General features: G+C 41.6%; 2 protein-coding genes across 2 annotated transcripts in view; one reads left to right on the top strand and one right to left on the bottom strand.

The window, feature by feature from the left end:
- Positions 1–9608, top strand: part of IGFBP7 (insulin like growth factor binding protein 7) — a 69679-nt gene extending 60071 nt beyond the window's left edge. Inside the window, exons 2-5 of the mRNA XM_019664367.1 lie at positions 2721–2830; positions 7401–7517; positions 8166–8292; positions 9345–9608. Of these exons, the coding sequence (XP_019519912.1) occupies positions 2721–2830; positions 7401–7517; positions 8166–8292; positions 9345–9364 (374 nt within the window). The 3' untranslated portion in view covers positions 9365–9608. The remainder of the gene's footprint in view (positions 1–2720; positions 2831–7400; positions 7518–8165; positions 8293–9344) is intronic.
- Positions 9522–13117, bottom strand: part of POLR2B (RNA polymerase II subunit B) — a 46504-nt gene continuing 42908 nt past the window's right edge. Inside the window, exons 24-25 of the mRNA XM_019664365.1 lie at positions 10374–10569; positions 9522–9791 (exon numbers count right to left, since the gene is read on the bottom strand). Coding sequence (XP_019519910.1) covers positions 9702–9791; positions 10374–10569 — 286 coding nt within the window. The 3' untranslated portion in view covers positions 9522–9701. The remainder of the gene's footprint in view (positions 9792–10373; positions 10570–13117) is intronic.

Below are 13117 nucleotides of genomic sequence, written 5' to 3'. Positions count from 1 at the left end.
AAGAATCCATAGCATGTGTTGAAGATCTGTGACAGAAAACCAGGCTGGAATTCTTCCATGTGCACCCCAGAACCTGCCCACCGACAAAGATGGATGACCCTGCTATCTGTTCTGACTCGAGGGAGACGGATGCATGTTAAAATAAGTGGTTCGTTACAAGACTGAGGCACTCAGAGCTCACAATAAAAAAAAAAAAGCCTTACATTCCTAGTGTGGTTTCGATATGTGAGAGGCAGCTTTGTTCCTGAGCCCCTCCAAATCCCTGAACACTTGTATATTCTTCTCAGAACAATCCCTTGAGATGTCCTGAGCTTTGAGGTCACCCTGCTAAGTCCATGTGTGGGAAGGAGGACAAAGCCACATGGGGGCCCTCAGAGAGGTGAGCAGAAGTAGTTCAAAGTCCAGCCAGATCCGGTTCTGTGGTGTCCAAGCCCTTGTGGTTCCAGGGCCCTGGAGGAAGCCTGGGTGGGGTGAGGCCCAGCCCAGCCATTTGCAGGGCCCTGTGTTGCTGCAACACAGGACCAGACCAGACCGGGAAGCATCGGGAAGCGTTGGAGACAGAGACAGAAACACACATAAACAGAGCACCACCATGCTCGCCATATCCACGTTTGCAACAGAAAAGCCAGGACCCCTGGCCAAGATAGAGTCTTCCTCCTTAGACCTGTGGTGTGCAGGGACGGAAGCACTAAATATATTTAGAGCTTTCAAAACTTTGATTGTGTTGCACATTCTTGTAAAGGGAAAAACATAAAAATGCCCCGGGGATTTAAAAAAAATCAGCTTCTAATACTTTAGATGAGTGGGAAAAAATCTTACATGCTGGGATCATTTCCTTTCTGCTTCAAGAAATTAATCGTGAGCTGGAAATAGCCTGTTGCAAAAGGGGAGATTTCATGTCCCTTGAATGCTGATTATGCCAGAAAACTTTCCAGGCTAAAGGGGAGGTTGTCCCTTTCCCAGGACTCCGAAGCAAGATGACCCTGCGGTTAGGCATCCGGCTGAAGACCCAAGGCCGCGGAGAGCTGAAAGTCAGAGAGAATAATTAACTCATTCATTCAAGAAACAGCGCTGAGCCTGAGTGCACTGTCACTCTGGGGAGCCCAAGCTCCCAGGTCCACTCCCTCTCCTGTGGCCTGTCCCTGGTCTCCCTGAAGGCCCCTGGTGCCTGCCGCCTGGCATTCAGAATCAGCAGAAGTGAAATTCCAATTACCATCCACTAAAAAGTAGGTGTGCCTGTCTCTTCTACTGCAGATGTTGGGGAGCTGGCCCCTCAGCAGGACAGAGCAGTGAGCAAGCACAGGTCTTTCAGAATTTGTTGGCTTCCAAACTGTTGCATTTCAGAGCTGGACCAGAAATCATCCAGTGGGTTTACTTGCATTTGCTCTGCTAATGTGTAAAGGATCCAAGTCCTGGGACTTTGCTATAATGTCTTATTTAGGCATTGGTTCCCCCTCAGTTGATTAGAGCAAGGACCAGCACTTGCTCCTCTGTGTAGGGCCAAATAGTATAATAAATGCTTAAAGCCATACAGTCTCAGCCACACCTGCTCCATGCTGGGCATGGCTGTGTTCGAATAAAATTGTATTTTATTGGACACTGAAATGAGAGCTACTTATAATTTTCATGTCATGAAATATCCTTCTTTTAATTTTTCAATAATTAAAAAATGCAAAGGCCACTCACAAGCTATGTAAAAAACAAGTGGCAGGCCAGATTTGGCCCACAGGCCCCAGGGCCTCCTAGTAACAAAAAGGATGCAGACCATTGATGTTGGTGCTAAGGTCCTTCTTACCCGAGGGCATATGGAGAAGGCCTAGCGATGTGTTCCAGGATTGAGGGGCTGGGAGGTGTCACTCGGGGCTCTCCCAGCATCGCCCGATTCTGGTGACTCTCTTCAGACAATGCCTTGACAGATGCCCCAACTTGTCGATGCCTGCTGCCAGGGACCTAGCCATGGAGAACCCTGGGAGAGAGCCTTCTCCTTGGGGGTCCTGGTCACTCACAGCGTGGTCCTGTCGCTGCTTTTCTTTTACCCACTGCCTCCCCCAACCTGTGCTGGGAGGAAAGACCCTTCCACCTTCTTCCTTGAAACCAGGTCACTTCCATTCAAAAGAGTCCCCTTCCAGTCTCCCAGGGCACACAGCACTTCCTGTTTTTCTCTTCCATGTAAGTTACCATCCCTGCCCTATTGCCACTGACGCGTCAACCTCAGATCCTAAGCTTCGTAAGGCAGGCACTACCATCTTTTCTGGGTGCTCAGCACATTTTCAAATATCTTCATAGATTTTATTTTGTTCATTACCCAAGGAGTGGTTTTATGTTGCCCCCCTCAAATGAAATTACTGGTAAACATAACAGAAAAACAGGAAACATTTTGGAACTAAAATTTCACTATATTAATTTGAAAGACCCAGATAATGGAAAACAGATGGTAAATTAAAACTCATTTAAAGCATGGTTTGAGAGAGAAGGAAATTTCACAAACAATACATTTCTCTTCCTAATTATTTTTGTTTTTGTTTGGAAGTCTGCATTCCCAAAGTAAGCTTAAAATCATGCTGGTAGCAGAGGGAAGCCGGTCTGCTTTTTGAAATTTGCTTCCAATAATTCAGAGGAGATGGGCACATAAACATAATCCAGTATTTACTTCCCATCATGCTGACTGATGTTAAAGACTGTCTCAAAAACTGTGTTTGGCTTTGTGCCCTCTTTTGTAGGTCCTTCCATTGTGACGCCCCCCAAGGATATCTGGAATGTAACTGGCGCCCAGGTGTACCTGAGCTGCGAGGTCATCGGAATCCCAACCCCTGTCCTCATCTGGAACAAGGTCAGTGCCACAGATTTCAGAAAGACATCCTAGACTGACAAGCTCCTCTCCCACTGTGCAAGGATGGTCATAACCTAAAATCCTCAGCCTGTTCCATTGTCTGCTGCCCCTCAAAGCAGAAGCCTTATGACAGTCGTCCAGACACCTCCCAGCGATTTTACTGACCTCCCGAACAGTCCCTGCTCTGCTTTTGTTAGCAGTGCTGGAGCAGGTAGCCTTAGGTATGGGAACACTGTGCTAAACACCCAAACCCACCCTCTGAGTGTGTGCACATGTGAGCATGTGTGTGCATGCATGGATGGGTGTGTGCGTGTGTCTCCAATGGAGACTGTGCAGTGGAGTGGGTAAGTTCTCGCTAACCTGGGGTTTTCTAGCCTTAGCCCTGATGACATTTTCTGCCAGATAATGCTTTGTTGTGGGGCCTCCCCTGTGCTGTGTAAGATGTTTAGCAGCACCCCTGGCCTTTCCCCCACTAGGTGCCAGTGGCACCTGCCCCCCCCAGGTGTGACAGTTAAATGTGTCTCCAGACATTGCCAAATGTCCCCTGGGGGAAAAATCGCCTAGACTGAGAACCACTGCTCTATGCCTCAGTTTCCTCCTCTGCCTGATGACAGTGGCATGTAATCCTTGTCAAAATTACATAAAGTCAGGCAGGTAAAATCGCTCAGCTCGTTGTCAGATACATAGTTAGCACTCAGCCTGTCACCTGCTGTTCCCAGAAATGTTTCCCTTCGAGGGGCATAATCTTGTATAACTATCTTCACATTTGAAGCACAGCATACTCTCAGCGTGTCTATAGAAGGGGAAAAAACACTCATTTGCCAAATCAAATAACAGTTCACGGTTGTACTGTACTTTATATTATTTCCCTTTTTATACACTTTGGCTCGTTTAAGGGTCACAACAATCCTATGGCGTGAATATCATCAAACTCGTGCTAACACAAAGGAAATCTAGTTTATAGTAAAAAGACATAACCAGACTCCCCTTTGTGGCATGTTTACTCCCCCAGCAAGCTCTAAGATGGATGATGGTCTCTCTTGATTATTTTGTTTGCTTAGTGTCTGACCAGAGGAGCAACTTCTGGAATTCCAGGAGGGACTTTGGCACCAGAACTCTTTTTGTTGCAAGTTGTAGAAACTCACTTCAAACTAGTTTAGCAAAAACTAAAGGGGGTGGTGGGGAGGGTTAGGATTCCAACCTCAAGGGCAGCTGGATGCAGGCACACAATGTGGTCAAGACTGCTCTCTGTGTACTGATCTAATTTTTTTTCTTCCACCTCAGGAAGCTTCCACATACTGTAGGCGATTCTGTCACTGCAGCTCCAAATTCACATTATGACCACAGCTTAATGACCCCAGAGGAAAGAAAGGGCTTCCTCCCTTCTCCCTGCTGCATTGTAAAATCCCCACTGAAGGACTCTGGTTCAGGTTGTCATCTGCCAACCTCTGGCGCCCCCATGTGGCCAGAGAGCTGCATCGCGCTCTTTGGACCATCTGGTGGGAGTGAAGTCAGGCTGATTCCAGAAAATTCCTGGGGATGGGATCGGCAGAGACAAGCCCAGCTGTATTACCACTATCCTTTACAGCTGAAACTTCTGTTAAAGGAAGCAGTGAAATTTCACTTCAATAGGTTATTTTTGTTTTAAAGGGGAGCAGGGAGCAGTGGGGAGCAAAACTGCAGCTGGTGGATGTGTTCCTGGCCTTGACGGCAAAAGCTATTGACGCTCCTCTTGCTTATTTATGGCTACTGGCTTGTTCAGCTGGCGGAGAGGCAGGAGAACAACTTCTCCAAAGAACACCCACCGTGTTACAGTGCTCTAGGAATTACACAGTGAGAATCCAGGGTGATCCAAGTGCCTGGGGCCAGGGACCTTATTGACATATCTGGCCGAAAATCATTTCTTCAGTCCTTTCTCTGCCTCACTCCATCTTACACACACACACCCCAGGGGAATAAACCTGCCTGGGGAATCATCTCTTTTAAGCTTCTGAAATTATATGGCTCAGATCCCCTGAGCTTCCCTGAGGGCTTCGTCACCTGGGGGGTGGGGATGAAGGAAAAAAGTTGGGGGGACAGGAAAAAATCATTTTCTACAGACTTGTGAGAAACAAGCAAAACCCAGCTGGCAGGCTCTGCTGTTTTTCCACTCCTAGATGCATGACCTAAAAGCAAGGTTTTCAACCTGCGGACCACGCCCCCATCAGCGAGTCCTGAATCTAATGTAGGATCACAGCCAGCATTTCCTTTAAAAATAAAATTTAAAAAAGAACAGAAAATATCTTAAGGCATCACATTGAGTAAGGGTATCATTTCATAAAACTTTTCTTTTGTATATTCCAGATTGCAGTGCAAAAAATGTATGTCTTGCTATGGGCCGTGTCAAAACACTTAGAAAGTCACTGACTTAAATAATTACACAGACCATTTGTTTTCTCCCCACCGTCCTTGTAACCCAACTGTTAAGAATACAGACTTATACTTAAGATCACACGTTGTCCAAATCCAATTTAACATAGAACTACATTTTGGATGTAAATGAACATTAGAAGCCTCACTTGTTAAACTGAGGTCCAAAGAAGGTAGCATGTCCTTCTTGCTCAAGGATTCTTAGCAGCACCAGATGTGACAGGACAAGCTTTCGCACCGCGACACTTCAGGCTACAGCAGCACTTCTTATGGTTGGCACAGCCTGGTAATGGTCTGTACTTTTCTGACCAGTAGTTACCATGTGACGTTAACAAGTCCCATACTTTTGCAGCAAACCCCTAGCCTTGAACTGAAATAGCCACCGTTACCTCAATCGTGGTAAGTCAGAGATGATGCTTATAGGAAAGGTAAAACTTCTAGAATTCCTCCCAAACACTTGGATGTTTCTGAGACTGAGAGGATCCCTGTTGGGTTCTTTTTTCTTGCCTGAACATGTATTTCTTCAGGTTTGGGCTTCCGTGACCTCTAAGAATATTCTTTTTTAAAAAAATTAAAAATAGTAAGTAATAATGGTCATATAGAGAAACTATCCAAAGATGTATAAAGCGTTCAAAATCTCCCCCACCTCCTTCTATTCCTTGAAATACCCAATGTGCACTGCCCTGTTTGTATCTTTCCATACCCTACTCATGCCCTATTCATACAAACACCTATCCCCCATATGCAGTGTGAGGTAGGAATATAGTGTTCATACTACAGTAAGTCCCCGACTTATGAACGATCTCCGTTCCAGAACATTTGTAAGGCGGATTCATTCGTAAGTCCAACAAAGTGAGTCTTATACACCTTTGACACAAATATACAATATAAAGCCCATGGTTGAATGATTCATGTTACAAGAATAAGCGACGTCTACCATCTTTTCACCTTGGTCCAATCTCTCAATTATTTTCACTTTTGTTTCCATGGTTATTGCTTTGCGCTTCCCAGTAGTCCCCTTCACATCACCACTGCTTTTCCCCTTGCTTCTGGACATCTTGGGCTCTGATTGAGCACTGTACTATTGTACACTATCACACTGTACAGTAAGCACACAGCAGCACAACTGTGACAATGTCTGGCAGAAACGTGAGCTACTTCCGTGATTCATTCGCATCTATGAATGTTCTTAATGCGAGGTCCGTTCGTATTTGTGAAAGTTCTAATTACAAAGGTAATAATCAATAACATCAGCTTGGCTCTTAAAGGAACTGGGGATGGAATAAACAAACATTGCTTCTTGTACTTTTTTAATCCATCATTATCACAAGCTTTAAAATATTTATACTCTGTGACTCAGCAATCCCACTTCTAGAAATTTTATGTATGGTATATGTATGGAGGGGTTACAGGTAAATTTTATTCTTATCTGAATTTTTGTATCCTTTTCAAAGTTCATATAATGATCGAAGTTTGCCTTTTCAAATGGGGGGGGGTGGAATTAGGACAGTATTCACTATTAGCCTCAAACCAAGGAAACTGAACTTCTTAACCCATCCTCAATCTCATCATCACATGCACAGGAAAAGGCAGCAAGTTTTGTCATCAGAGAACAATGACAGCAGCATGGGTTTGACAGCAGTTTATGCCCTCAGGACTTTAGTAAATGGTTTCATGAAACCCTAGCCCTCATTACAAAGGAATAGTATTAGCTTTGGATTCAACCTACTATTTCTCATTAAGAGGCTGTTGAAGGGAGAACCCCTGAACCTGGGCTTCTACACAAGGTCCCAAGCGTCAAACCTAGCACTGGGTGACAGTTGTCAGAGTCAAACATGGCATGGCACGCAAGAAAAGGCCCAGCACTTGAGGTGGAGAATTTAAAGGCATGAATGAATGACGGCAGCCAGTGGCAGGAGAGTATAACGACGTGTATTCCCCAAGCATGCAGGAAAACACATTAATTTAAAATATATAAGCCTAGAAGGAGCCTGACAGCAAGAAATAAGAGGATCTATATTTTATGTAAGTATTCAAGAATGGGTAATAGGAAAATTTCTAGGTTAATCCAATTAAAACATCTGATATATGCCTTGTGCAATTATAGAAATGTGGCCACTTCCCGGTTGATTCAATAGAGAACTTTCCCATTGTTTTGCAGGTAAAAAGGGGTCACTATGGAGTTCAAAGGACAGAACTCTTGCCTGGTGACCGGGACAACCTGGCCATTCAGACCCGGGGAGGCCCAGAAAAGCATGAAGTAACTGGCTGGGTGTTGGTGAGTACCAAGAGCTGGCAAAGATTCCATTGTTGGGATTAGACACGGCTGACCTGGCAGGTGCCTGATGTACTGCCAGGCTCAAAGTACTTCACTTCCACATCTTTGGAGAAGCCCTACCACGGGGCTGTTGCCCCTCTTTCAGAGGGAACTAAAAACACAGCTGAGGCTTACTGGATGTTTTAGAAATGAGCAACAAATAAACGAGAACTAATTTTTTTTCCTAAGAGTTCGAAGCAGAATTCTCACAGGAAACTAAATGATCCAAACAATAATTACTTTAATCAATTACTGATTAATACTTGATTTAACTTGACCTTTGACAGTTGTGGCTGCTCATGGATAGTACTTAGATCATGTACCGTATCAAGGTCTCCCTCAAACTCACATGTACACCTGTCTATCTTTTAACCTATGCTGTGTGACCAAGTTGTCCATGACATTTCCTCAGTGTGACTCCTCCCAGCAGACCAAATATGGTGGCTGTGTCATCCTCCTAGCACAGGATTGCTCGATTTCTAGCAGTCTTTGCTGTGAATCCCCTGGTCATCTTAGGAAACTTATGAAATAATAACCTAATTGAAACCCCTGGAAAAAAGAGGACCCCCCCCCTCCCCAGAGACACTAAAGACCCTTTTTCTTTCACAGGTATCTCCTCTCAGTAAGGAAGATGCTGGAGAATACGAGTGCCATGCATCCAATTCCCAAGGACAGGCTTCTGCCTCGGCAAAAATTACAGTGGTTGATGCCTTACACGAAATGCCAGTGAATAAAGGTAGGTAGGAAATCTCAACCATTCAAAAATGAACAGTGCTTTTGCTTGATGAAGAACAGAGCCAAATCTGAAAGTATCAGACACAGCTCTTAATGCAATTCTGTAATGTCAGGAATCCACAGGGACAGTAATTGTGGAATCAAAATGTGGAGCACAAACTCTGAAAGAACGTTCAGATGGCTGGTGGAAGGCATTATTATGACTTAGCTGCTTTCACCTTATACGTAAGAGACAAAAACTCAGACTTGACTGGAATGGCTTCTATTTCCCATAACTTTCTAATCTACAAAGCAGTTTTCCTTGGTGTTGTGACTTTATATTAAATTCCCATTTAAAAGGAAATGATTGTGGGTCCTTCACTTTGAGCTTTTATAAGAAAAAATTAGAAAGTATATTGGCAAGTACCCAACTGTCGTGCCTCTGTCCCCTCCACTGTCAAAAGCTTGCTTTTAAGCCGCCTTGCTGGCGGTGTCAGAGTAATGCTACTTCACATTTATTAGTTCTCTTAGACTGAGGTCTGGATTGGCTTTGCCTTCAGCCAGAAATAAGAACAAACTTTATTGTCAGTGTTTGTCAAACCATTCCACTGTGTATATCATTCAACTGGTGTGAAAGGGAGAATTATCAAGTAAAGATGTGTTTAGTCAGATTCTCTTCAGCCAAGATGTGTAATGCCAGGCGAGGAAACAAACATCAGTAGTCGTGCTTGAGTCTCAGCTCTGCCACTAGGCATTCCACTTTACATGCTGAATGTGAGTTGGAAGACAAGGGCAAGTTCCTTAGGCCCTCTGGATCGTGACTTGCTGGTTTGTGAAATGTGCTCTCCCAGTTCTAGAATCAGGTCCATCTCTTACACAGAGACTAACAAAATCCCTTTCACATCTAAAATCGTATAGCTCAAATTCCAAAGTGCCCTCCACCATATCATTTATACAGTTCCTTACATATCCTTTATCCCCACGCTTTAACATCATTTATTTGGAAACTACCTGAAAATTAGAAAGTCAGCCACGTCCATATATGTAACTAATTTTTATCTTTTTTTTAAACAGGTGAAGGTGCCGAGCTATAAACCTGCAGAATATATCAGTCTGCATGGCTAAAAATAACCATAAATAACTACAACCCCTGTTCTTGTCTAGTAACCAGTTTCTTTTCATCCAGTCCACTAATACTTCAGTTATAATTCACTGGTTTTACATAGTGAAATACAAAATAAAGATAACACATCAAAACTGTCTACAAAAGTTTATTATCTATTTACAGAAGAAAAGCATGCATATCATGAAACAAAACAAATAAAATGCTTTTTCTCACCATGTAGTATATATGTTTTTTTTTAAAGTGGGATCATAGAAATAAGAGACAAAAGATATTTACAAGTAACTTGTTGAGGATCTTTTAAAGAGCTAAACACTCATCATCCGAGGTGCAATACTCATAGACATAAGTTCCTGAAACAGCAGTTTGCACGCGTAGGGCATTCGCACCAAAGAAATCTGAAAGAAAAAGGGTAATTAGCAAAGCTGTGTTGAAGCGAGCCTATTTCCCAGCCCCAGAAAGAGGTAAAGCCTCAGTGCAGAGATGAACAATGCTACCTTTGCTTTGGGGATCTTTTTTCCTAAGAGGGTTTGGTATTTCACCCTTTCTGCCAGACAAAATTTATATTCACCCTTCTCAATTGAAAGCTTTTTAAAAAACCTTTCTTTGTACAAGGCCTTGTTATTTCCAAAAGATGAACAGCTTAGAGACATTACTACATTAAAACTTTTAAAACTTAAACTGATTTTTATTTTATTTTAGCTGAGCTATCCTGCCACCTTTTGGCAGCTCAGTGGCAGCTCAGCTCATGCCGTGAATTGAACCAGCGACTCTGTTGCTAAGAGCTCGCACTCTTGAGCAAGCTCTTAACCAAAACTGAAACTGATTTTTAGAGAAATTAAATTGTCTTTCCTCTTATAGAGGCGTGCTATTCAAACTGTGGAATTGCCAATCTTTTCCAGCGCACTAAATCTGCCTGGATGATGAGAACAGCATGGTTATAGCCTAAACAAATACCAACTGACAAGGTCTATACACACCTGAGTTTTATTTCGGCAGCCCCTGCATTCATACGTATGGGTCCTGGTGTTAGCGATCGCCATTATTCCGCAAAGATTGCAAACATGAACCTGATATGGATCGGATGCCTCAAACAATCTTTCCCGTAAAAACTGGGCTGCCCCATGGGCAATCTGACAATCTCGCTCCATTTCTCCAAAACGCAGGCCACCATCACTGTTAAGGGGAAAAAAACATTATTTTGTACTTGTTTATTATCAACACCACTTTGACAAATGGGAAAGATAAAGAATGATGTTAGTAAAGGAGAACTAGACTCTAGTTTTTATACCCTAGCATTCTCTCTACATGTGAGGAAGGGAGAATTCTACCAACTAATGTGCTTTAGAAGGTCCCCCAATACAGTAAATAAATTGATTCTCAAGCACAGCACATAATTTTCCTCATAAAATACAATGAAGCACAAAGTCAATTGCATCCTGCTATCATTTGACTTACTAGAATTCAACTCTACACTCAAAAATGAGTACCAAAAAAATTTGATCTAAATAAAGCAGCGTCCCATGAATGAGTTTCCCAGGCAATCAAGCCTGAAATGAAAAATGCATGCTGGTAAAAGTAATGGAAAGAACAAGTGAATAATCACATATTTCCCCAGCATGGAAGTCAAATGAAATGCACTGTTCAGATGGTGGATGGTGACAGCTTCCTTAACATTCTTTATACACAAAAGAAAATCAATGAGTTTCTAATGATATTATCAAAAACCAAATTACTGGTCAACTCTGGAGGCTGGTAGACAACCAACTCATTTTGACAACTGGTAAATAAAAGGAAAGAATCAAGCATTTATCCTGCCTTTATTGTATGAACTATGTCACCAGGTAAATAGTTTAGGAAACAAAGTTTCTCTCTATGCAAGTATTCCAGCTAATAAAAGAAGGAATGATAAAATTAAGAGTCTTAGCAGCTTGCAATCCCTATTAAATTAAGGGCATTAGGTAATGATCATTATTACTAGCTGCTAAAATCATAAAAGTGAGACAATCAGAGATGGAAGCATACAATTCCACCTATGAAGTGAACAGAACACAATCCCTTCACCTTGTCAAGGCTCTAGATGAGGTTTTTACAAGAAAAAGGGACACACAGCACAGGGATGCAATGCTCCAGACGGTGAGTAACCCTCCAGGACAAACAGTCCAGGTTCTTCCACAAATAAACCTCAAAGAAAAAATGTTGGAGGGCAACCTATAGAATAAAACTTAAAGAGACATATGAATTAATTGCAAAGCATGGACCTTATTTGTATCCTAATTAAAACCAACAAACCTTTTTTAAAATTATGCAATCATCAGGGAAATGTGAACACTGGATATTTAGTAATATTGAGGAGGTATTATAGTTAGGTTTTTTTGTCAACGTTTTAAAACAGGTCCTCAAAGTACTGTCTGTGCACCACGTGAGGGTGAAAAGTATTTTTATAATAATATAATACAGTTGCTTCTTTATTGACATTTGCTCTCATGGTTGTACAAGTCACTGAAAAACACTGCTGGCACCTGAACACAAACTTGACTGGCAATCATGTTTTCCACTGAGCAAAGAAAAAGAGCCAGTTTTACTTCAGAATGTCATTAAAGAAGCAGTAAAAATGACTAGTTTATTAAACCCTGACCCTTGAGTACACATCTTTTTAATATATGAAAAAATGGCACGTTCTCATAAAGCACTTCTGTTGTACACTGAGAATGGTGGACTTGAAGGAAAGCACTTGCTTCATTACTTGAAAAAAGCTGACAGCAGTTATGTTAATCCACCAACATTAACACCAACCATGTTAATACAGACTTAGATTGTTGGCAGACATTTTTTTGAAAATGAACAAAGTGAGCCTTCAAGGAAAACAATTTTAAGTATTTGTTGGAAATTATTAAAAATTTGAGTTTTCAATCAAAGCTTAGAATTTTAGAAAACATCTATCCAACATTATGGGCTTGATGGCTTCCCAATACTTAGACTTTTCTGATGACATCAGTGGTTATTCACTAATGTGATTTTTTTGTGGTTTTTTGGGGGGGTATAATGAAATATGTCAACATTTAAAAATTGGCATAACTCAGTGAGCCAATATTTTCTAAATTACGATGCTACAAAATTATGCATGTGTAAAAAATGCATTCAAAGTGCAATAGGTTTTAATAAAATATAAATTCACTTATATGGCTTCAGATTCTACATCACAACTAACCTTTTAGAAACTACAACTTGTCATTTTGGTGTAGCATCCAAAATAAATAACACAAAAAGGTTATTAAAATATTCCTCCCTTTTCCAACCACATATCTATGTAACGTCAGATTTTCCTCATATGCTTAAACATAAATAAAATACTAAAATGGAATGAATGCAGAAGCTGACAAAATCCCGCTGCTTTCTCAAAAACCAGCTCATTAAAAAGATTTGCAAAAAGATAAACCAATTATCACTCATCCACTAAATTTATGTGGAATATAAATTTAAATATTATGTTATATTATGGGCTTACTACTGTTATTTTTAATAAATTAAATATTTTAAACCTATCTTAATTTCTAATGGGATAAATATCAATAGATACAACTCACAAACAAAAATTGTTTGGGGTTCTGGAATCAAGAAATTTTTGAGAATTAATACCTATTCTCCTCAAACTATTCCAAAAAATACAGAAGGAGGGAAGGCTCCCAAGCACATTTTATGAGGCCACTATTACTCTGATCCT

The sequence above is a fragment of the Hipposideros armiger genome, unplaced genomic scaffold (genome assembly GCF_001890085.2).
Source record: "Hipposideros armiger isolate ML-2016 unplaced genomic scaffold, ASM189008v1 scaffold_420, whole genome shotgun sequence".
Classification (NCBI taxonomy): domain Eukaryota; kingdom Metazoa; phylum Chordata; class Mammalia; order Chiroptera; family Hipposideridae; genus Hipposideros; species Hipposideros armiger.
Note: the sequence above shows the minus strand (reverse complement) of the source record. Positions and strands in the feature narration are given on the sequence as shown.